The 25,108-nt window shown below is 32.3% G+C and overlaps 1 protein-coding gene across 6 annotated transcripts in view; it reads left to right on the forward strand.

Annotated features, from left to right (window-relative positions):
- Rbp6 (RNA-binding protein 6) overlaps positions 1–25,108 on the forward strand; it is a 475,370-nt gene that overhangs the window by 172,873 nt on the left and 277,389 nt on the right. For all 6 annotated transcript variants that reach the window (XM_064215506.1, XM_026639024.2, XM_026639026.2 and 3 more), the window contains exon 3: positions 5,781–5,862. In XM_064215506.1, the coding sequence (XP_064071576.1) occupies positions 5,781–5,862 (82 nt within the window). The remainder of the gene's footprint in view (positions 1–5,780; positions 5,863–25,108) is intronic.

Below are 25,108 nucleotides of genomic sequence, written 5' to 3' on the forward strand. Positions count from 1 at the left end.
CGTTATTCCGACCGGGTTCAGCGGGCTAGTTTCCAATTTTATGGTGGTTGAGCAACTGTCGTAGCAAAAGGTTCCATTCATCTGGTCCGTATAGGTACAATGTATAAAATCTATTGTTTCAAAATTTTAAACTGACTAGTAACTCGCTTGCGGCGAAATACATCAAAATTGATTTTGTTCCTTTTGCTTTGAAGAAATGGAGTGGAAGCCTATATGACATCATGCGACTAAATTATTTATAGGTACAACGTAATCATAAAATTTTCAAGTTAAAATGTACATCAAACGAGCCAAATGCTTTTGTTATAAGTAGTGATACTGTATATATCCTATATACAGAACTATTATTGTTATGTTTTTAAAGTACAAAGAATGTCGAAGAATTCGACAACCCCACACCCCAACCTCAAAAGAATAACAAAATGACGGTTGTTTACATAATTATCGCACAATGTCGTTTCGAAATACGATTTAATTGAAATAACCATTCCGATCCTCATAATTTGCTGAAATACATTTATAAATTTCTCAGTTAGACGGTTTTGATTCGTTTTACCACCAACCACGACAAGTTGGTGCCTACTTTTGCTGAATTCCGCACAAAAGTTAGTAGATTAAAACTGCCAATTAGGGAGCATTTGAAGTCCAAGTTGTTTCAGAATTTCCGTAATTATTCTTCGATGAACAATTACTGGAAGGACGAGAATGAATATTTGTAACAGTATTTTATTCAAATGAACTTTTCATAATAACTTTCATTCTACTTATTTTAATCCGGCTTTTATTTAATACGTCTTATTAGTTAGCGAAACGTGCCAAAAATATTAATTAAGTATTTTACGGTCGCAGACGCTTTATAATTGATTTAAAAGATTTGGAAGACGTCATTATAAGCTACAGACATAATATATAAAGTATATAGACAAAGTCATATCAGCTCGGTTCAATTTTCTTCTCCGTTTTTTATCTGATTTTTTTTATTTTGTATGATTGCTATGAACGTTTCCCAACGTTCCGCCGGTCGAATACGCTTCAAACCATCTCCTCAAAGGGAGAGGAGGCCTTAGCCAAACAGTGGGATATTTAAGACTGTTAGTTTGTATGAACGTGTGGATTAATATCTTTTTTAATAACTATTATCGACGAAATTTGACCACTGGGCGAACACTTGTAATAATAAAGGCAATTAAGTAATTGCTATTTAAAGCGCTGTTCTGTACATTTACATCGCTTTATTTAAAATCAAGCAATCGTTTTGACCAATTTCTAAAGTGCATTTTACGATTATTTATCAAGTTAGTATGTTCTAACTAAATAATGTCATTTACAAAGTGTTGCGAACTCAAACTCACATTTTAAATGAATTTTCTACATATTGGTTTCCAGTGTGGTTCTCTTTCTGAACAATGTTGTAAGCACTTTCGTGCGTACATTTTTCAACGGAGGTATGCAATAAAAACTGCATACAAATTGAATAAATAATTTTAACATTTTACGCTTACGAGTGTAACTTTTAAATGACATTATAATATAGCTTATATTTGGTTTTACGTGAAAGTATAATTTCTACAAATTATAATAATGAAAAGCGTATCTTAAATCGTGATGCGGCAGGAAAATGTTAAGTTTTGATCGTATTGCAAAATTCAAGTCAAGTTATACTGTATTACTCAACATTATAAGAAGTCTCAAGGAAGCGACCAAGTTAAATAAAAACTGTCTGTCTAAAAAACTAAACATTAGGGATTCAAACTTAAATTAAAAAAAATTTTGTTAAACATTTATGAACGAAGCATTCATAAACGTATTTCTTAATCTTATAGCGTCATAGATTTAAAATATCAAGGTCAAATTGAAATAAAATACATATTTCAATCAAGGAGGTTACTTTGTTTTGGTAAAATGATTATAAAATTGTCAAAAGAAAACAATGTTGTTTAGTACCTTATAATGTGTTTGGTTAAGTTTTATGTAATAAAGATAAAATGGATTTAAAGGTTTGTAGTTTTTGTTTGTAAATAAACGAATTATTAAGTAAATTCAAGCTTTAAAATTATTACGATAAAGACTATCATTAAAAATCAGTCATCATCCTCCTGCCCTTATCCCAACTCTACTTGGGGTCGGCGCAGCATGTCTTCTTCTTCCATACTTCTCTGTCGGACGTCATCTCACTAGTAACATTCTTTCTAACCATATCGTCTTTCACACAATCCATCCATCGCTTCTTGGGTCTTCCCCTACCTCTATATCCATCCACATCCATTTTCAAAACCTTTCTCACAACATGGTCCTCATTCCTCCGCATAACATGCCATTAAAAATCAGTATAACATAAATAACTAATAAATCATTTATTTAATTATCTTAAATATATATTGCGATATTTATATTGCACCTATAAATAATAAGTTAATATCGAACGAAGAGGAACGACACAGCCTTTGTCATGTCCAACCACCATAAAATTGAAACCTGCCGCTTTTCCTGGACCAAATGCAACAGAAATACGTAATCAAATACGTATATTTTTACAGGATATTTAAACCGTTGATTTAATCCGATTCCCGTGTAAGTTTATATAACAAAAAGTCATGCTAATTACGAGTGTAATTACAGATGAGAAATATACATCATTTTATAATGATACCGTGTAATTACATTTGCTTTAAATATTTATAATAAAATATATAAACTCATTTCAACATTAAATATAACAAGTTCGTTCGTATTCATAGATTGTCCATTTCGTTATTACTATCCAATCAAAATCTAAATTAATATTAACCTTTTATATAAGATATTTATAAAGTTAGCATGAGTTTGAGAGGTAGATTTTACTGAAAAGAATCTGTAAAAAACAGTAATTACACTTCAACTCGGGACGTACGTATATGACGGAGGTCAAGTATGAACTGATTTAAATATTATTATTTTTGATAGGGAAGTTATACTTCCCTTTTTATATTGTTATGGTTATTTTTTTTTTGTTAAAATTTTATAATAATTATTTTTTATCACAGTTTTTTTTTTCAATAAAATACACTATTTATACGTCCTACCTGAAAATCGATTTATACGAAAACCACGTGTCTTTATCCTCTATTTCATCTCGTATGGATTATTGGTATTGAATTTTTATATAAAATCAAAATTGGCAAAATATATATGCGGTATTTCATTATATAAACCTATTTCTTTCCTCAGGAACAATTTATTAACCTTGCGGTTCGGAAACTAGGTTACATAATATTCTATTAATTATATCAGTTATAATATGTGACATACATAATATATGTATAACAACTTAATTATATACTTAGAACATGATTGCCTAATTGACCTCTTTAATCCTTTAATGATGTAATTTAATAATTAGTAAGCATTAGTAATATGATGCGTTCTTGTACTAAGAACCCTCAAGCTTCAAAATTGACAAACATAGCTAATGTTTGGCAATGGTTTATTAAAACAAAGTCTTATGAAGTTTGGGATACATATATCCTTTAATAATGTGATATCGTCTTGATATCGTAAAATAACAAATTCGCCTCTCGAGATGAAAGTCCGAATAATTCAGGTGCCTACTTGTATTCAGATGAAAATGCTACCCGCTAGCCAAATGCTAATTTTATGGTGGTTGAACAACTGTGCCGAATCCACCCGCACTGTCCTTCACAGTATTGCTTTGTACGCGTAATCCGACGTATAACAGGCAAATTCGATAGTGGATTGCATTAATTTATTCTTTTTGTTGTAACAAGTTCTAGTTCGCAAAATTTATAATTTCGAATTGAATAAATTGCCACTATTACAAATTCATAAACATATCGAAATTATAAATTCATAATAAAAATATATATTTGTACGTTTGAAAATATTGCCTTTGTTTTCGATTTGATTTAAATCAGTTAAAAAAATATCGAATTTGATTAATTATTAATGAAATGAATGAAAATAAAATAAACAAAATTAATGTCTGTTATTGTCTCACTGTTGGGCAAAAGCTTCCTCTACCTTTAATGAGAAGGTTGGAGATTATTCCGCCACTCTGCTCAAATACGGATTGATGAATAATTGAATATACGCATAATATTTTCGTTCACGTTTCGGTCGTAAGTTGAATTATATACAAAAATTAAGCACATGAAAACGCAGTATCACTTCCCTTAATCATTGGTCGAAATTCATGATTTGTAATCAATGGACCAATTGACAAATGATATTTCGATAATCAAAATTACTTAAAAGGAAAACTTAACCCGCAAAGTATCCAGTTTCTTCATACACGGCGGAGCTGATTAATGGCAAAGTGGACATGCAATCGTTACTTTTCATTACTGTTCCGAAGTGCGGTACTGAAGCCGGAGTCTGGTCAGATTAGAAAAGTTCACTACGAAACAAGTCGAAAATCGACTTTAAAAGCAGAGCCCAACATTTGGTTTTAGAAGCGCCGCACTCTCAAATTGAAGGCAAGTTTAAATTGGAATGTATCCCACAATAAGCCTCTTGTGATTGGCCTGTTTGTTCTTAATTAGTATTAATCGAAAACCCTCATAGACTAGATAAACTCTTTATATTGTAAAATATTATCGGAACTATTTATAATGATTGCTAAATCGCGAATGCAATTATTAATCCACTATATTTTAGACTGGATTCTAGTACAATGTACATATAAATACAATATTGATTATATAGTATTACAGATATATTGTTTGTGATATACAACATATCTGTGACTTGAGGTGATTTAAAGTAACAGTGAAGTTTGTAATTGCCCCATAGCTGTTCTAAGGCATTCATGGTGTTATAATATTAGCATTTAATTTAAATTAAATAATGTTACTAATAAAATTAATATAAAGATTTATTAAATGCGCTTATCATAATAAGAATACTATTAAAACCAATATTCGATTGCAAACGTTTTAAATTATCAGATGTTTGTTTTTGTACAGCAATGACATATTTAATCAAAATAATGCATCAGTTACTGACCGGAAATTATGTAAAATAAGCCTAAAAACACGAACGTGGGAAATCAGCATATTCATTTTAAAGGGAGCCTTCCCACCCTATCCATTAGTGAGTAACACGAAGACCGCAAATCCCAACTTGGACGTTACTTGCATGTGTTTGAGGCAGATACTCTAGACGATTTAACAAGCTAATGTAAATACAAAAACATCATATTAAACATATCTCGCTCGTACCGAATACCGTAATCAGAATATTATATATATATAGGTTGTACTTAGTTGTGTGAATGTAGCTGTATCATCACTATATTGAAATAATAACTTTCTATGAAATACACTCTAAATGTGGTTGGGGCTTCAAATTTATTATAACAAAAGCTTATCAAAAATCGAATTTTAGATTCCTTTATAATAACTACGACTGTCTAATGAAATTCAGCCACATGTAGACACTACCCGTATTGGAGCAGTGTGGTGGAAGAGATCCCTTAGCCCAGCAGTGGGAAAATTACAGTTACTTTACTTGTACATATTACAATATCCTAAGACCTTTTAAAAAAATGGTAAATATAATATTTACTAACTTATGACATTTGCGTTTATTAATCTTTAATGTCAACCCCATCGCCATAAGTCAATAAGACGCTTAGGGTTTTCAAACAATTAATATGGTCTTATGTGTTTCGAAGTAGATGAATATAAATATTCAATTACAGATGTAGGATACAAAGAGACCGACAAAGTCATTACATTATAAATTTACTTAGTATAATAACCATTATTTTCTATTTGTTGCAGAAAGCCTTCGAGACTACTTTAACAAATTCGGCGAAATCACCGAGGTTATGGTTATGAAAGATCCCACAACGAGGCGGTCGAGGTACGTCATTCCTGCAATTTATCATACTTATTTAAGGATAATATTTAAATTTTCTCTTCGCGTGAGTCGCTTTACAATTACATGCAAAGAAAATTCTGTTGGTTTTAATAGCTTTATCGAATGGTATTAAACCTTTTTTAGTAGAGGTAAAGAAATCTATTACAGGTGTCGTTTGTTTTTTAAAATAGCTGTATTACATTTTACCTTGATAGCTCAACAGTATAAGTGTCACTTAGCCGTATAAAAGTCGCAGATTTGATCTAAGATTACGCTTAACGGATGAAAAAACACGAATATTATTAATTCATTGAAAACACTCATTGCTAGTAGTTACTAGTTTTAAAAAGAAGCAAAGATTTGACACGATATGTAATAAAAAAAACACACATGAAATATTTTCCAATGAATCGAAGTTTTAGAATTTTGATCCTAAAGGATTTAAAGATATATTGTGTTGTTTGAACAAAAGTTTGGAACCAACAATGATCCCATTCCAATATGGGATGTTTTATAACAAAATCTAAAAAGGAATACCTTTATACATAGTTTGTTAGCGTGGTTGCTCAACCTACGGTGGCGTGAACTGGCCAGCCCGGGTCAAAAGTTATCGGTTTGCAAATAAGTTTCATTATATACAAGCATACTCGTTTCGAAATTTGCGGTTACCTTTGAATTGTAAGCAGTTAAATGTCGGACTCCAAATTTAGTAACTTAACAATAGAACTGGGAATTATTCCAACTGAATTAAGCATTTGGACGAGTTGAATGAGAGGAGATTTCGGTATCAACTTTACAGGTTGCTAAACTAAATTCCTTTAATATCAGTGTAGTTTTGGGCATCGCTTAGATACTTCGTACCGTATTGCCGAGATTCTGCTCTGATTGAACGTTATATATAATATACAGTTCATTGTTACATAAGATTTTGTATTATTACATTTGAATTGTTTATGTATATAAATGTAACCTCGATTTAAAATTTTAATAACAATCTCGGTCGTTGTTAACAGCAATCAAACCGCTGTATAAACAAACCGAACGGCTTAGCAAGTCGAGACAAGAAATAAGTTGTCAAAGTGTCGAGGTAAAGTTGCTCTGTTAACAGCGTCTCCTCTTAGGTAAATCGTCGGTTTCACAACTCAATATTACCCGCGTCCTTCCACCCTGAAATAATATCCCTAGCACCGATATTGCAGCGGCTCAGCTGAGAATCTGAATGCAGCCTGCCACCTATTACGTGCTTTGCCTCTCAGCCAAATGTAATGTAAACGTCTTTTGTTTATGTTTATTGGTATATCGGGTATCAGTTTGCTGTTAACGCTCTGTTAATTAAATGGCTTAGCTTACTCGAAGCTATTGTCTGATTTAGTCCAAGTTAAATTAAATTATGAGGAGAACAGTTTTCACTTCAAGTTAGTTTTAGGGTTAATATTGCAAGAGGGGATTGTGTTTCAAGTTGCGCTTGCGCAAATCCAATTTCAATTATTATAAACAAGATATAGTCATTTATACATTATATGTAATCAAACTTGAAACGTAGAATAATTGTAAATAATATAATTCAAGTTGCGAAGTAAACTGATAAATCAGTAAACCGAAGAATCGGTTGGCCAAGAGATATTTTGTGGAAACGAAAAAAGGAGAGACAATATTTTGTGTTGTTTTTTGGTTTTAAATCTTCCAAGACAATGTCCCGCGTCTCGGGGTTGTAGGAAACTTTTTAGGTCGACACCTTATCGTAACCGTAAATCAAGTGGACATCGGCAAAAGCGGAGATGTACCGATGGTGTCCCGAAAGTGATAACAGTTTAGAAGTTACCGTCGTAAACAACAATATTAAGTAACAGCCTACTTACTATAACTTGTTATGTAAACATGGAAATTCGTCGATTTATACTTAGTCGATTTGATAGATTTATTGTAAAGATTTGAATTTAGAATTTTATTTTTTTCAAATAAATTTAAAATATTAATATATTTTGATTGTTACTGTCCCTTGTGTAATGCTTGAAGTAATTAAAAAAATTAATAAGGTTTATTGAAATAGGCTCTTATTACCGACGGTTCGGACGGAATTAATTTTGTATTATATACTAATAACGGGAAAATATATTTAAAAAAAAAAAAAAAAAGTATTGAAAAATAGCATCCGCTACAGAATATCCGGTAACAATAGTAAACGTGCAAGGTGTCGCTAGTTAGTAAAGTTGGAGTCGGAACTGTCCGCACGCACGAACTTTACCTCTTAATTCTTCAAGTCAAAGGCCGTTAGTTTAGTAGTAGACTATACCCAACTACAGCTTATGCAAGCAAAGTAAATCAATATCCAAAGTCAATGAATCAAGAGTAATATATTCGGGTACATAATAAATGTGCGCTACCTGAAGGCAATATCTGAAAAATTTGCCTGCTCGATATTGCTTACAAGGGAGTTTCCTTTCTCCCCAAAATTTAATGCGTCGTTCGCATTTTTATAAAAAGAAGTAGGTAAGTGAAATAATTTGCGGTCGGTTCTTTATTTCCTTTTATTTATTTTAATGGTAGGTCTCCTTTCTTGTTTCTTTTCTTTTAGCCTAAAGGAAACGAGGGTTTCAACAAGAAAGACGTGTTAAATTCGGGTGTATCGTTATAAATGATGAAATTATACATAGCCGAAAACAAGACAAATTAGTTTCGTTTTGATTGCTTACTGAAATTACTTTCTTAATTAATTTGAACATTTCGCGTTATAACATCATTTTCGCGAGTCAATTTTCTTCAAAACAGTATTATTCGTGATTTCATAGGCGTTAAGTGTTTAAACGTGACTTCGGGTAAATTATTTTACTCGTAAAAACAAAACCCTTTATCATAATTTTATGGACAAAGTTTTAAAACTTAAGACGCCCGTTTCCTGTACGTGGGTCGAACAGATGACATGATTTAAAGATATTTTTTTTCTAATTCATTTAAGTTCTACATCAAGTTTTAAATGAACGTGCATACATTAGCAAATTACAGAACGAGTTTATTTCAAATAAATGTGTATGTAATTTTAGGGTTTCTGATATGTGCCCGGCTGAATGGAAGTTTATATCATCGTTGAGGCTTACACCGGCTTACAGAGAGCGCGTCTCCATTCACGCCCGTTTCATTCGTTTCGCTTTCCACTAAAAATCTAAAATCAATAAAGGATCACCGTATAAATGCAAAGATTACTGGGTCCGCTTTCGCGCAGCGTGAAAAATGTACGCCCCATTACATGAGCCGTCCGAAATAAAAACGCGAATCACTATGAGAGTATAAGTAGCACCATAAAAGGAGAATCCTCCGGTGGAATCGCTTCGGCAAACACCTACAGAGGAGCGGAGTGGTGTTAAATGAGAGGGATTGCCGACGCCCCCCGCAGCCCGCGCAGACGTTGCCTACTCGCAACGGTATATCTTAACAGATGCGAGAGCGGCTAAAGTACTTAATTCATGCTCGAGAGCACGACTCGCGACTCAACGAGTAATAGATGAATTTGTATGTTGAATTTTATCGTTATAATATTAAATAAAATTCTAACGTATTTAAATACTCTATCGGGATTTATATACATTTATTTTTTTCTTAGAATCTTTGAACTTTGTTATTAATCACGCAGTCGTAAGCTTGAACAATTTGAATATCGCTTGGAAACTAGCTTAATACATTTGCCAAGCCTAGCTGCGCATTATTCTGACTGATTGCACGGTTATATTGCTACTCTAATAGGATGTCCGTGCCATCAGAGTGCGCAACAAAATCATTTAAATTAACTTGTAAAAAAATTTACATAACAGAGAATCGTAGTTCTGTCAAACACTTATTTGAGCATTTTCGATAAAATAATCGATAGTCAATTTCTTGTACGAATGAAAATGAATTCAGTTTTTAATCTTTTAAATTTTAATACACTTTTTTCGAGGGAGAATTTGCGAAATTAACACATGCAAAATCAAAAATTAAATCTAAAGTCTAATGATATGGTCTCTGTGAATAGACAAAAGTTATTATTCAAATAGTTTCGTTTTTTTTTAAATATTTAGATAAAAACCTTATTCTAATTTAGATTACTAAATGAGGATAAGGTTTTTTTGTAACGAGGAGTTTAAAATAAAGTAGTTTAAATACGCTATGAATGTAAAGCTATTACGAAAGATAAGCGCTTAAAACTTTAGGGATAAAAATTAGTGAAATCGGAGTACTCTAAAAAGTTGCTAAATTTTGTATGCGGTAGCGTTCATTACTAGTTCGATAATCGGTCGGAAGTGTGCGATGCATAATCAAGTAGTCGAGTCGGGCCGTGGGGATGGGGGTGAGTCGTAAAACTATTACGGCAACGTACTGGGGAGTACGCCGGCTTCATTAATCGGCCATCGTATGAAGCTATCCACGTTATTATGATATGACGGTAGGCCGCATCGCTACGTGTCGTATCGCGTTACGTACGACCTTAAATACATCCTTTTAAACTCATATTAAACTTTGAAGTGCCTTAGAGCAGCTAAGATAGTAATATTCAAAATAATATCAAGCTTATGTACTAACATAAATTCTCTAGGAGTTTGTATTTTATAAAAAGTAAAGATGATTTGTTTTGTAAATTTTTGAATTTCGAACGAACTGAATGTCGCGTTGTAATATTTTTTCGCGCATATGTTCACTACCTGAGTTTGAAATATAGCTAGTGGATGTGAAATGGTTTATGTGAACCATAGAGCATGGTATACGAGTGTAAGCGCTAGAGGAAACATGCCTTTATCACATTACACCGAATATTAATATTATTAAAAAACAGAATGATACAAATATCCAAAAAAATACTTTAACATACCGTTTTATTCGGAAGTAGTCACATCTCCTTAATTTAAAGGTTTTATATGTAAAAAAAAGGACGTCGCGTTTAGATATTCAATACAATATTGCTTTTATTAGTAATTCTTTATCAGTTCAGTATCAGTTATCAATTTAACAAATTCAGAGCGTGAAAATGAAAAAATGCTGTATATGCTATAGGTTACGATTACCGTAAAAAAAGTAATCAATGTAACTAAAATGAAGCCATCACTCGTATAAAACTGGATTTGAATCCGCAACCTTTGATAAAGATTCGAATGTTTTGTCTACTGGGCCACCTTGGCTTTTAATAATAAAATATGGTAACAAGATTAAAGTTAATATTTAATGAAAATCTGTTAAGTAGTTTAACTTAAGCAGATGTGTGTATCATGCATAACCATGCCTCATTATAGACCTCATTAAATATATTCGAAATTGTATATAAATTTATCATTTTAAAGCGAATTCTGAAATTGAAATTTCTCAATTATATTTCAATATTTGGTATACGTTGAGAGATCGAGTTACATTCAGACGATGGGAGAGCAATCTTCATGAGTGCTAAAGTTGTTGGAGCGATCAGGGCGGGCGAGCTAACAATACTGTTCCTGGTGCGTCACTGCGCTCTGCTCAGTAAAGCCAAGTTTACAATGATTTACATTTTTAAATATTTAGTGTCATATAAATCATTATATATATATTGAACATACGTTTTACTGTGAAATTATTTTATACAAGTATACAACTATTATAATTAAATAATAAATATAACATAATAATAAAGTCAAAATTTTTTTATGAAAAAATAAAATTATAACACTCGCATTGAATTCATTTTGTATATACATAATAGGAGATTTACAAAACTATCGATTAAAATAAACTAATATCAATACTAAATTATACAGTTATAACAATGGCAAATATGTAATTAAAAAAAAAACTAATATTTTAATCGACGAACATATTAATGTGCACGCAACTTTAGTCTAGCGTTGTGCCGCAGATTGCCTTAGTCTAACAAGGCCGCCTATGTACCGTATGTGGCAGTCCACTACTTTGTCTATTTGATTGAATTGACTCTCGATTCTATGAGCCTAAATGGTTTACCAATATTGTTTAATAACTTGTTACTTGGATTTTTAATTAGCTATGCCAAATAATAAAGTAAATATTCGTTATAATAACATATGTTGGACGTTAAAACTATTTAAAGGCTCACATCACATTTTAGTACATCACGTTTACCTGTACAAATCAGTTTGGGAACATAAAGGTGTGTGTATATTCGAAAGGATGGGAGCAACAAATCCCAAATGTGTCTCATCGATCTTAAATGTGTCGTAGAATTTCCAAATATTTGAATAACACTGACGTAAATAATGCGAATTTAATTGCAATGTAATTTGCGATTATGGATCTCTCTGCAAACGCCTCTTTATCTGTGCACTATCGTATCTCTTTTTTCTTTATCTTAATATAATCATGATGATAAATAATATATATGCATTTTTATTAGTCTCAGATATTCGAATAATATGTACATAAGCTTTCGTCGAAATAGAATTACTCGAATTGATTATTTGTAATGTGTATACTGCTTTATAGTAACATTTCGCTGCAGATTGGAATCGTGTAACAAGACCACCCATATACTGTATGGAACTGCTCTCTACCATTAGAGGCCTATTTAGTAAAAAGTTAGGGCCTAAACAAATACACAAAAAACTTAATAGTATTATTTATCTATACATTTTCTAGAATAAAAGTTATCATTTCACTATTATTGTGATAAAAAAAAGAAAAAAATGTAGTGAAAACAACATATTACTTAACTTAAAAACTTAACGCTGCACATATTTAATCCGCTGGGTCAAAGAGGTTTTATATTTTATTACTTTAATATGCGTTTCAGTCTTGAGTGTTTTCTCGTAAAATAAAAAAAAACTTAGAGCAACGTTTAAATAAATCAAGAACATTTTGTTATAAATATTGTATGTAACCTTATTTTTCAGATGTTTTTATTACATTTCAATTAGTCAAATGTAAACGTAGCTTTACAGTGGCATTGCTGCAGATTGGTTCCGTACAACAAGACCGTGTACGGTGCGTTGCAGCCCGCTAGTCTTATTGCCTATTTGGTTGAATTTACCACCGAATCTAGTGTAAGTGGACTGTAATATACCACGAATTTTGTAATACCACAGTCTAGCTGCAAATTTTCAATTTACTTGATTTATTTTTTACAATCTAAACTGTACACAAGCCGAGATATCTCAGTGGCTAGAACACGAGTATCTTAAGTGATTCAAAGTTCAAATCCGGGTTAGTACAACTGATTTTTTATGTACTTTATTCGCATTTAAATTCATCTTATGCTCGGAAGCTTACATTGTGTGGAAGTTACACGGTGATGGAATAAACTCCAAACTTAGATGTGCCACTGGTTTCACCTTAGCAATGAGTCATCTACCGGATGGCACATTTTTTACTTTTGCAGTGTATTTCGAAACACTTATATTAGACGTATATAAAGACATGTTTGTCTTGTATTTCTTAAATGGAATAATCAAATGGAATAAAATTCAATAAACTAATTGGTATCAAGAGTTCAACAGTGGATGCGACAGTCGTGTGCGTGCATGCAAGAGGCCCTCGATCATGGATTATTTTATACGGACATGCCGTTCGCGGCTTGCCAAGGATTACCGTTGCAATTCTGGACGCGGACAAATAGGCACCATTACACATCAGTGCCTGATTGATTCTAGCGTCAAAACGCGCCATTCGGCTTCTACTTGTCACTGATTTTCGTAACAATATGTAGCTCAGAGCCATTTGATTAAAATACGAAGTGGACATTACATATTACCCGCGCAAATGTCTAAATGTTACAAATGCACTTATTATAATTATTTTATATTATATCGAAGCTTCAGTATTACGTGACTTGGTTAAATTCTACTGATAACTTTTGATTTAGCTGTATTTATACAATCACCTTTTTATTTTAACAATCTTAGTGTATTGGAAAAGTGCCAATAAAAACTTGTTAATTTCACTAGTGGCTCGCACAAAATGAAAGCCCGGTCTTATATTTCCAACTCATGTATTATGTATTGGAGTGTATATAAGCAATCCCACTATTTGAAGTCTAGACGCGGTGTGAATGAGATGAAATGAAATATCGACTCAATACAAACTGGTTTTCAGATTTTTATTGGAAATTTCAAGGCGCATCCCTTGAATATGCCCTACGATGACACGAGTATGTCTCATTCAATTGAAATTTGCTTACAATTCTTATGCGATGCGATCAACGCGTTTGATGAAAGAGTTATATCAAATAGAATAAAAATTTCTTGTCTAATACGATTGTCTGTATCTAGTTTAGTTGCTTATATTATTCATCCATAAGTAGGTTAACATGGCTTAAATATATTGAATAATTTAAATGGAACATTTCCACTAGCGAGTACCAAAACAAAACGTAAAACGTAAAAAAAACAGTTGCTATCGCAAAGTAGGTTTGGAAAAAGTTGGGATATTTCTTAAAACTGCGGGCGGTAGATTGCCGTAAATATATCACTCGCTGTCACCGCGCAGGTACGTGCCCACCTTGCCGCCACGATACGCGTATCGCCCTATCAGTAACACTGAAACAAAACAGGCTTAAGGCTTTCATTATATTCGGTAAATGTGATAAATTTAACGTTCAACTTTAAAGGTTTTGTAAAAATTGGACGGTAACATAAAATATATGTTTAATTGATATTTTACAACGTATATGATTTTGTATAACGAGATACTATACTCCTTGTTATACTATTGTTCATAGACTAAATTCAAAGTTAGTTCGAGTCAGAAAAAATCCAATAAAAGAAATGATAAATTTTCCCAAAAAACGCTACAACCGTGGAAAAAATTCTCAAGTAGAATATACGATTACGTGTCATAAGTTTTATGCCCTGAAAGTTTGAAAGTAAATTCAAACATCCATCGATAAATCTTGGCGGCGCTCAGAACGATTTCATTTTCGAATTTCAGGAGCGATTGCCTCCACTGTTAAAGTTTGCCTGAAAAATGTTCGCGGACGATTGACTTGGTATAAACGAAAATAAAAAGTTTTGTGTTAGAGCAATAGCGTTGTACATTGCGCATATAAAGTAAAGAGGAAGCTCCGAAGAGGATCACAATTTGAAACGTTCCTGGATTTCGCGGACTTAAAACGTGACCAACTTTTTGTACCAGCCGGCTATTGTAAAAGTTCGCTTCTACGATGCACTTACATTCATCTTAACAGCGTTTAAAACTAACTTTGCATTTATAATCCCATTAACAGAGAAAGTATATAGAGCTGCGGTTAACATGAATTCAATGAAAAGTATACGTTAGTTTGAAAACAAACTAATTTGCTGCGGCAATAAGCATAAACACGAAATTCATGGCGCACAAGTTTAATTCAGTTAGGCTAGTGTGGCGTGAGCTGCGTTCCGTATTATCATTACTAAACAGCTTTTATTATTCCACGATATTTGGCTAGAGGGGCCTCACACGCCCGCTAATGGAATAAAAAGTAAGGTTACAAAGTAAAAAGATAGCACCGGCAGAGCACCACCCGCGGCGGCGCTTCGTGCGAATTTCAACTGAAAATTTTATACATTCAATCTATTTGGACCGCCTTTATTTTGTGCCTCGCGATCTCGCCTTTGCGCAAAAGAGTTTCGTTTTCAATTATTGCCCACTTGTAGAACGGGACTCGATGGAAAAACAAAAAGTTGAGCTAGAAATGATATTATATAGACAAGCCGCTTTATTCGATGTTTACTGCACCTCGATTTGTTCTCGGGCGAGATCTGTAGATGTTCAAAGAAAATTATTGACGGAACGTGCCGGGATAGAGTTGTTCTCCGGAAAATGGGAGAATACAACACAAAAGCCCTTGGGTAAATCTTTGTTAGTAATCGTACAATTGCTTTTAATGCCCTGTGAATATTCAAGTAATTCTGTGTCAAATCTTCTCATTACTGATTACACTTTTTGCGGACTATAAAATTATATCCCGCCTCGTTACTTTAATTCGTACCAAGCTTTAGGGAAATTAAAATTTTAGAGACGAAATGAGGTCTGCTAGATAAAAGTATTAGCTTAACGTCCGTCAACAAAATTAGCTCTCAAATTCCTCTGTACACTAAACTGAAACTTTTAAAATTACTTTTTCTTTTAGTGCATACTTGAAAATTATTATGTTATTTTATAAACTAGCAATTGAATGAATTGTTCTTGTTCATTAATAGAATCTTAAGCTTGGAGATTAAATAATTGAGTAGATTTTATTTTGTGTTTATTTATATGTTTAATATTAGAGTGAATATTGTTACTTTTAATATATATGTAAATGTAGGTTGGCTATACGTACTCGTGTATAAGCATTTCGTAAATATTTTTAGAAAATATGTAAATACTCGTAGTTTGAATGCCACGACGCCGTGGACGTGAACTCTTAACCGTAATAACAGTATTTTCATTTTTAAATTATGAAATACAAATACCTACATGAAATTTTCATAAATTAACCTTATCGCGTGTAATGTTTATGTTTTATACTATCGCTACCTAATATTTATGTAAATGCAACCCTTTAACGTAAATTATTTTAAACGTTTGTTCGTTAGCCATTTATACGGTTGTTTTTTTAATTGAAAAAATATGTTGGGAAGTAAAAGGCTAGTAACGAACATAAGGTGACTCAGATTAAGATGGATTTTGCAATTAACATATTTTTTTTTACTTTCTATTAAACTTTACCTCTGTTGAGTTCGCGCGTTTGTGTGTGTGTCTATATGTGTGTGTGTGTTGTGTGTTGATTAAATTTTGCATATGATTTCATAGATTCATGTTTCTTATGGATATCTTAGTCTTAGTATGTCAGTAATAGTATTTTTTTTAATAATTTTCCGTGTAATAAGGAATAGTTAAAAAAAAAAAAAACTAACCAATCCTTACATCGCGAATGCGTCACTGACCTTGGGAACTAAGATGTCCTTCAACCCGGAACATTGTTGTTTGACGGAAAAATATGTGATAAGTGGGAACCAACTTAGACCGGTACAAAGTCGGGATTATGTTACGTCAAGATTTAGTGACAATTAATGATTAAGATACGTTAAGAAAGATTCATTACGAATATGTTTAACTAAACATCTGTTTAACAACGTTCATAAGTAACGTCTCAAGTTTTTATTTAACTTCGCCTTATAAAAGCGTGTTAAATCTTGTATATGATTATCAGAAACAGGTTTCTTATGAAAAAGAATAATATTATCTTTTACTTAGTTCAGTCATATAATCACGATAAACAATTTTTATTAAGCAGACCTGATATTTAAAATTTGAAATTCGAGTGCGGCATCCAACCAGTTTTTTTTTCTATTGAAGTTAAAAGTGACTGATATAGAGCCTTATATTCTATTTTATTTCTACCGTAGTATGGTAGTAAACTTGTTATCCTTTACGTATATTTACGTTTATGAGATTATATATTTTTATGTCAAGGCTCGGACGTTAGGAAATATACCCATTTCATTAAAAAAAAAATGATATAAGTTTAAAAAAAAATATGGTATATAAAATTAATTGCAGTAGTTTAGAAGATGTTCAAATGTTTGACAAAGTATATAATAGTTGGGAGTATTGGCATAGCGTAGATTGAGTGGGTAAGGGGGGATCGCTTGACGCGATATTTACTGTATTGTAATATTTGTATTATATCTCTCTTTATGAAAATGTACATCTGAATGTTCGTTTAATGTCTATGTCCGAATAAAGAACTACGCCATCGCCTTCTATTTTCAAATTATAGTTTCTAATTTTAAACTGTAACAAACGTCACGAATATTCTGTTACCTATGTTGTAGTATATATATAAAATGCGGAAAACCGCAAATACCGTGTGGCTAGATCGAGCGCGTGCGATTGTTCGTTTTTATCCTATTCGCCTATCGCACGAACAAAGAGTGCAAGTTAAGCTGAAAAACAGCCCGCAGACTCACAAAGCTTTGAATGGAAGGTGCGGGTCCAAGTACGAACACGATTCCTGTGCCCTGTAATTTCAAGTTGACAACGTTCGGTGTTACGTCACGAGTTAGTCGGCTATTGGAAATGCCGCCAACGCTATTTTTGTTGCGAACTTCTCAAAAGTTAAACAGATATGTTGTTTGTCTGGAATTTCGGGGAGATACCCAGTACGTCATAGAAACAGGTTTCCGTTTGAAAATGTATTAAAAAATGTATATTAACATTTATCTCAGACATAATTAAAACAATTTTAATAAATATATCGCTCCAACTCTTAAATTTCAATTAACTATTAAAATGAACCGTACATTTAACATGTACATTTATATCGTGACAGCGTGAAACATTTAATAGATTGTCAATATTGATATATCGTCGGATGACAGATACATCATAGATGAAAACGGCGATATCGATTGTATGCGTAACGAGGATCGAACCCGCACCACACCGCGCCGCATCGATCAATGCAATACGAGTACATTTTGCATAATTGATGTCCCATTCACGGGAACGGAATATTTATTCATATTCATGAATTTTACAAATTTTTCAATTTGTTTCGCTAAGAAGTGTATTTACAGTATTGCAATGTCGTATTTGCTCCGACACAATCTGTGTAAAAGCTGGACTGAGTCGTCCGAGCGCAGACCAACGATAAAGGTAGCCTCTATTACGATATTTTTGATGCAACTGCTCCCCTACGAGCTGTTATTGCTCTACACAATACACGCCTTTAGACTCCAGGACGAAACTTGAACAATCTACAATATAATACACTCGTTCAGTAAAACAGGATCTAATTTCTTATCTCGAAATAAAATACCATTTGTTACTATCGCTACTCGAGTGACATAGAAATCGTTCAAAGAAAAGGAATAAAAAACTGTAACGAATCTGATTCCCAGTAGCGCCGAAGCCTCGGAGGTAATGGGAGATTGTAAAAGGAGGCAATAAAAGCTTAGTATTGTGTGTGAGATCCGTAGGGGAGTCTTCGTATTGTGTTCGGTCCGCGGAGGCCCCCAAGAATCGTCTGACCACGGACGCGGTCAAATTGTATAGAAATGAAATTATCAAGGTACGCTGCCGATTTTCCGAACCAATGAATCAAGATCCAATTCCCTTTTGTAATAGAACATCGTCGCGAAACGCGCCCATGGAGTTACACAACCCACTCAGTAGACGCTTAGACGCAGTTTATATCACTTTATATATTATGGTCCTTTTAGTTCAGACGACTGCTTATGACTAAATAAATAAACGGTACTTGCTTCTTCAGTTTTATTCTTATGTCATTAGTAACCGAATTAGTTTAAAATATCGATTCAAAATACGTCGTCGTTTCTTAAATAACTTGAAGACATGAAGCGGAAGTAAACAGTGCCCACTGTTGGGCCAAGGCTCTCTCCTCAGCGGATAAGGTTTAAAGCTTATTCCGCTATGATTGTCTAATGCGGATAGATGTATGTAACAATTTTTCATCCTCTACATATAGTTAATTTTTTATAAACACATGAATGAATGGATGAATTTCTACCACATTTGTACTCATCATCCACGTGGGTAAATGTAACGTGGTGCTTCATTATTATAAGTTTATATATAACTTTAATGCATTTTATTAATAATACTTTAACTTTATAATTTTATTTCTATATTATATCGAAAGCTTTATATGAATCTTTTATAGAAAAGCACTTATCCATAATAATATATATTTTGATGTGAACATGAAAAGCTCGGACAGCGTTATTCATGAAAGCACCATTACTGAATAAATACGATCTACTTTAGCAGTCTTATTGACAAAATTTTTACATTTCATTGGTTTAATCTTCAATTAAAATATTTATAAAATTATTCATGGCACAAGTTTATTGTAAACTATCGATTACATACTTAGTAAATAGAGTTTTAGTTGTAATAACAATCTACTATTTAACAATTATCAGCTTTGTTAAGAGTCACAGACATAGATAAGTGGTCACGGTAACTGATTCTCATATATTTGGATCGTTATTATATACATGCATATGTATATATTTCAGTAGATTCTTATTGGATAATATTTTTAACGTTAAACTTTTTTACGTTATCAAGATGAATACGGTTCAGCAGTGCGATTCAGTAAGAATTCACTTCTCACTCGGAAATTTTGATAACTGACTTACAGTGATACGCCATTTAGATACGAGTATCCTATAAATATTATAACTATTATAGTCTCTTCTCTAATTTCACACTCTTCTGCGGAGGGATTCGAGTTTCTTGTTTCTGAATAGCCCTACAGTTTATAATACCGAAAACTATGTAAACTTCGATATGAATTTTACATAGTTTTCGGTATATCGATCAAAATTAAATATTTTTAGGAAGATTTCACACTATCGCCAGATTTCTTATAACGGATTTTATTCATACAATATTACCCATAAAATTTATAGTTATCATTCTATAAATTCAAATGGCAACTTAAAAATCTAAGTTTTATTGATTTAGAGGAGAATAAAATTAAGTAAATTAAATAAATCGAGAGCCAAAATGGCCTAGTAGTTAGAATGTGCATCTTAACCGATGATTGCGGGTTCAAACCCACCACTGAATTTGTTTATAATTCATCTCGTGCTCGGCGGTGACGGAAAACATCGTAAGGAAACTACATGTTTCTTATTTCAACGAAATTCTGCCACATGTGTATCCACCAAAGCGCATTGGCGCAGCGTGGTGGAATATGCTCCAAGTCTTCTCCTCAAAGAGAGGAGGCCTTAGCCCAGTAGTGGGAAATTTACAGACTGTTGTAAATAAATCGAAGTTCTTTGCTAGCCGTACGAAGGCCTTCGTGTAAAACTATCTCTTCTACTCATACGAGCATCAGGTGATGTTTGTAGTACAGCCGTCGGGGAAATTAAACTTCATTATAAACTTCTTCCATTTATAGTTATTGGAATTTCATTGCATCAATGATGAAAATGAGTTCGAACAAGACGATATTTCTATTTTACTGACTTACTGTTTGTAGTGTTAATGAGATTGTAGTGGTCAATACGAGTCAGTGGCATTTAAAAGTATCGAAAACGGTATCTATAGTAAGGAATTTTGAATGAAAAGTGAAATATTCGGCATGTTTGGTCATTGAAAGAAGTATTCTTTTTTGATATATAAAATTACTAAAATGTTGACAGTTTGGTAATTTTGAAGATATCATCAACTTCTATATTTACTTTTTGAATAAACAAATGTTTTGTCTATTTATGTCGTTGAATGTCTTTGCTTGTGTCATACTCGTAAAAAAACTTTAAATTTTAAACTTCAAATAAATGTTTTCATTCCGGAGACATTATTCAAAATGAAAATTACTACACAATATATCCTAAATGTCCTTGTAAGTATGTACTCACAGTAAAGTGAAAACACAGAAACCCCTATATTTTGTTGGATTTACCAAAACTTAAACAACAATAAACATACATACTTATATCCTACCTTACACGCTCGAATTTAACAAGTTTAAGAGTCGAAAGTTGAACCGAAATTACATATTTTGTTCCAAATAATATCAACGAGTTGTCTGAAAATATTCGTATTTTAGTAAGATTTCGTTCAGTCGCTCCGTAATCTGCGTCAAATTGACTTTTCCGGCGAAGAGCTGACGAGTCTCCGACTGTAATATCCCATAAACGACCCAAACGTATTGGACCCCGTGCTCGAAGGTTGATAAATTTCGTTGATATTTGAATGCGTTATGCTCCTTTTGGGTTATAGTCGGCCGTCTCATGTCAATAAATACTTCGGAGGGGAGCTATTTCTCGGTCCCCGATAATCTTCTATTAATGAAAAACTTTATATTGTAACCTTCACTCTTGTAAAAAAATATTAAGAATATCAAGGGAGCTTACAAAAAATAATAATCTACTGACACTCTATCGATCTACTGACAGTGCAACACATGCTAGGTGCATGCACGGGAACACTGATATTGAGGATGGCAATGAGTAGACGGGTCTCTTGTCACAGACGTTCAATTTTATTGACGTAAATAATAATTAACACCTATATTATACTGTAGGCGGGTTACATCAATTTAAAATAGCGTTTATAATTAGTATAAGAAATACCTGAACTTGTTTAACTGTATAACATTTGATGGCATATCTTGAATCATTCCAATTCTGAAAAAAAAAAAAAATTCACCGAAGTTCTAAGCCTGAAAGATTTTCATATCTCCGCTAAGTAAGTACAAAGTAATTTCGAAAACTTCGAGATAAATTTTGCGTCATTTCCCTACTTTTAGGAACTCTGCAAAATATCAGACATCGACTTAAGACCATTAAAAATTAATGAATAATGTTATCTGATAACGATTTCAGAAAGTTTAATTAAAATTACCTTCCTGACACTTCCACTGGATCGCTAATACAACCCAATTTCAATTTTATACGAAAAAGTTTATTGTTTCAAAGATAGATTTGGATGAAAAGGCTACTTTTGTAAATTGTTCAATGTCTGTTATTATTTTTTTCAAATAATTTTTTTAAAATAAAACTAAATCTTTAACATATAATATATACATATATTTTGCATTTAATGTTTATTACTAATTAAAATGTTCTCAACTAATTGTTGAGAACATTTCAGAAATTTATTTCATCAAGTATTACCGCTGCATTATATTAGAATATAATTCATCATCATGTATGATTACTAAAATATATCGATTGACATTCACGGGCTCGTTTATATTTTTATTCTATACTTTATCATGTACATAAAATTATATACGTAATATTTTGCAGCTGATATAGTCACAATAAGCGAAATCTTTTATGGCAATAATTATAATATTAATCACTGTTTATTAAACATTTGTGCAGTAGTCATTTAATAATAAAGAATTTGCTTTACAATAGTGTTTGTCTATTGTGAATTTGTGATATGTGAGGGACGATGTCTATACGGGACGTATCTGTTAAAGTTACTGGGTATCAAGCCAGATTTAAGAAGGTAGCTGCTATACTGCATTGGTTCAGAATGTCGTTCCTTTTGATCTTTCTCCAACCGCGTCGGTCTTCCATCCCATAAGCTTTGTGAGTGAGATGCTAGTAAGTGTATTTGTGTACGCAACTACACTACACCCGTACGAACATATCCTGGCTACTTGACTAGTCGTTGTTGAGAATAGCCGCCGTGGCTATTAATCATTGTAGTAGTATTTCGAAATTGTTTATATAACATTCATTTTTATTAAATATCAAGACATTTATATTTTACTTATTGATTTATATTTAATTATTTATTAAATCGTTTTGGTAATATTCTTTCCTTAACGGAATTATTAAATAACACATTTTGACGTTAGAAACGTTAGTTAATTCAGCTTAATCATAAATCACCTTTACAACATCTTTATTAAGGTTAATGTCCATAAGGTTGCATTATTTTACAATGTCTATAAGTTATATAATATTCGTAGGACAAAACATAGTATTTAACATAGCACTTCAGCGTACATTTTTACTCAGGCTTACTACAAAGGAATCTTTATATGCAGAAATAAAAGCCAATTGCAAATATAAAGAATTTAGATCAAAAAGGGTAAAACATTCGGGAAATAGCGATAAGATCATTCAAAGACTGAAGAATTGTGAGCTTTATTCATCTTTGAGTCAGTCAAAGTAAATATTTATTCATGTAAACCGGAACAATACATTTACAGTGCATTTTATATGATGTTGAGAAAATAAGTTGACCTTGAAAATAATAAATTCAATTTCGTTTCGATAATTTGTAATACAAAAAGAGAATATGGCTTTAGTCCATCAGTGGAACATGTACAGGTGGTTGCAGTCTGTATTTACTAAATATATATATATATATATGTACATATATAATCATTGCAACTGTATGTATCAATGATAGGCACACATTTCATATTAAAATAAAATTGTTGTATATTATAACAGTTTCTTCAAAGAAATATAATTGAGTTCTGATTAATACACACATATATTCTTAATAATTTTTAATATTCAATGAAATTAAGAATTAAACAAAATTTATTTTTACGAAGCGTCATACGCGACCTATTATGTAATATTTACCATTACCGCGTATGAAAAAAAAACCGTCATGAACGAGGGAGGGTGGTGTCGCGGTAATTGCTGGCAATTTGTAATGGCCGTGTGATTGCCGGGCGGAACGTTGAGTCTAAACTGCGCTATTAATTTCGTACATTTGATTAACGAAACTACTTGTTATGGTAATGAACGCAGGGAAAGAATGCACGCCAACGCGCTAACGCGACGCCTTGTCGACACGTTGTCGAGCTTGCAATATTTTCACTTCGCTAGTAATTACAGCCACGGCGTTTTAAAATTTAAAACCTTATTTATAGTGAGCTGTTTCGAATATTTATAGTTTTTCATCGGGATTAATGACCCTTGTTTAATGAGGTAATTAAAAAATTGACGGATGTTTGCAAATTTTTAATGGCGACAGATCACAATTTAAATACGAGCTAAAAAATGAAGGTGAACTTTATTTAACTGAAGTCGTTGTAACGATAATAAAGTATTAAGTTAATAATAAAATCTTTTTGAAAAATTGATTTTTTTCTTATTCGATAAAAAAAGATTTTATGCTAAATTGTATTGTCACTAGAACTCTCACATCATTTCAGCTCAATTGATTGAGCGGAAGAGGTTTTAAGTTCAGTTGTAAAATTGCCACACACACAAAAACAAAGAAATATATGTGCCTGTAAAGATATACAATAATTACACTTAACAAAATACTGAACTTACACTAATATTATAATATAAAGAACACGAAGTTCACGCTTGTCACGTCAATCATTTAGATATAAAGTGGGTGATACTGAGAAGCCCCACTACCTATGTATATATATATATACAAAACCCAAAACCTTCGAAACGCTCTGAATCTTCTGATATAAGATCCCTGTATATTGATTTAATATATTTTCTAACTAAAGCATTACAAAAAAGAAAGTATTTTATTAGTATGGAATAGACATAAAGTTCTACTGTGAGTAATAAAAGTATCGTAAGTAAACGAGGGGCCATTACACGTTACCAAGTAGGGTGTATTCATGTTGCAGTCAAATTCGTGACTTGTCAATTCCGTTCCGATATCGATTATATCTCAGACAGACTGAAAAGTTTCGACACGGAAGCATCGTTCACGACACGCACGCGAACTTACATGGAAATTTGGATAGTTAAAGAATATAAAGCAAATCGTTTATTAACATTTCAATCATTTTATCTATCTATATTTTTGAATACAACAAACAAAATAAGATAATATT

This window comes from Vanessa tameamea, chromosome 8 (genome assembly GCF_037043105.1).
Source record: "Vanessa tameamea isolate UH-Manoa-2023 chromosome 8, ilVanTame1 primary haplotype, whole genome shotgun sequence".
NCBI classification, from domain to species: Eukaryota; Metazoa; Arthropoda; class Insecta; order Lepidoptera; family Nymphalidae; genus Vanessa; species Vanessa tameamea.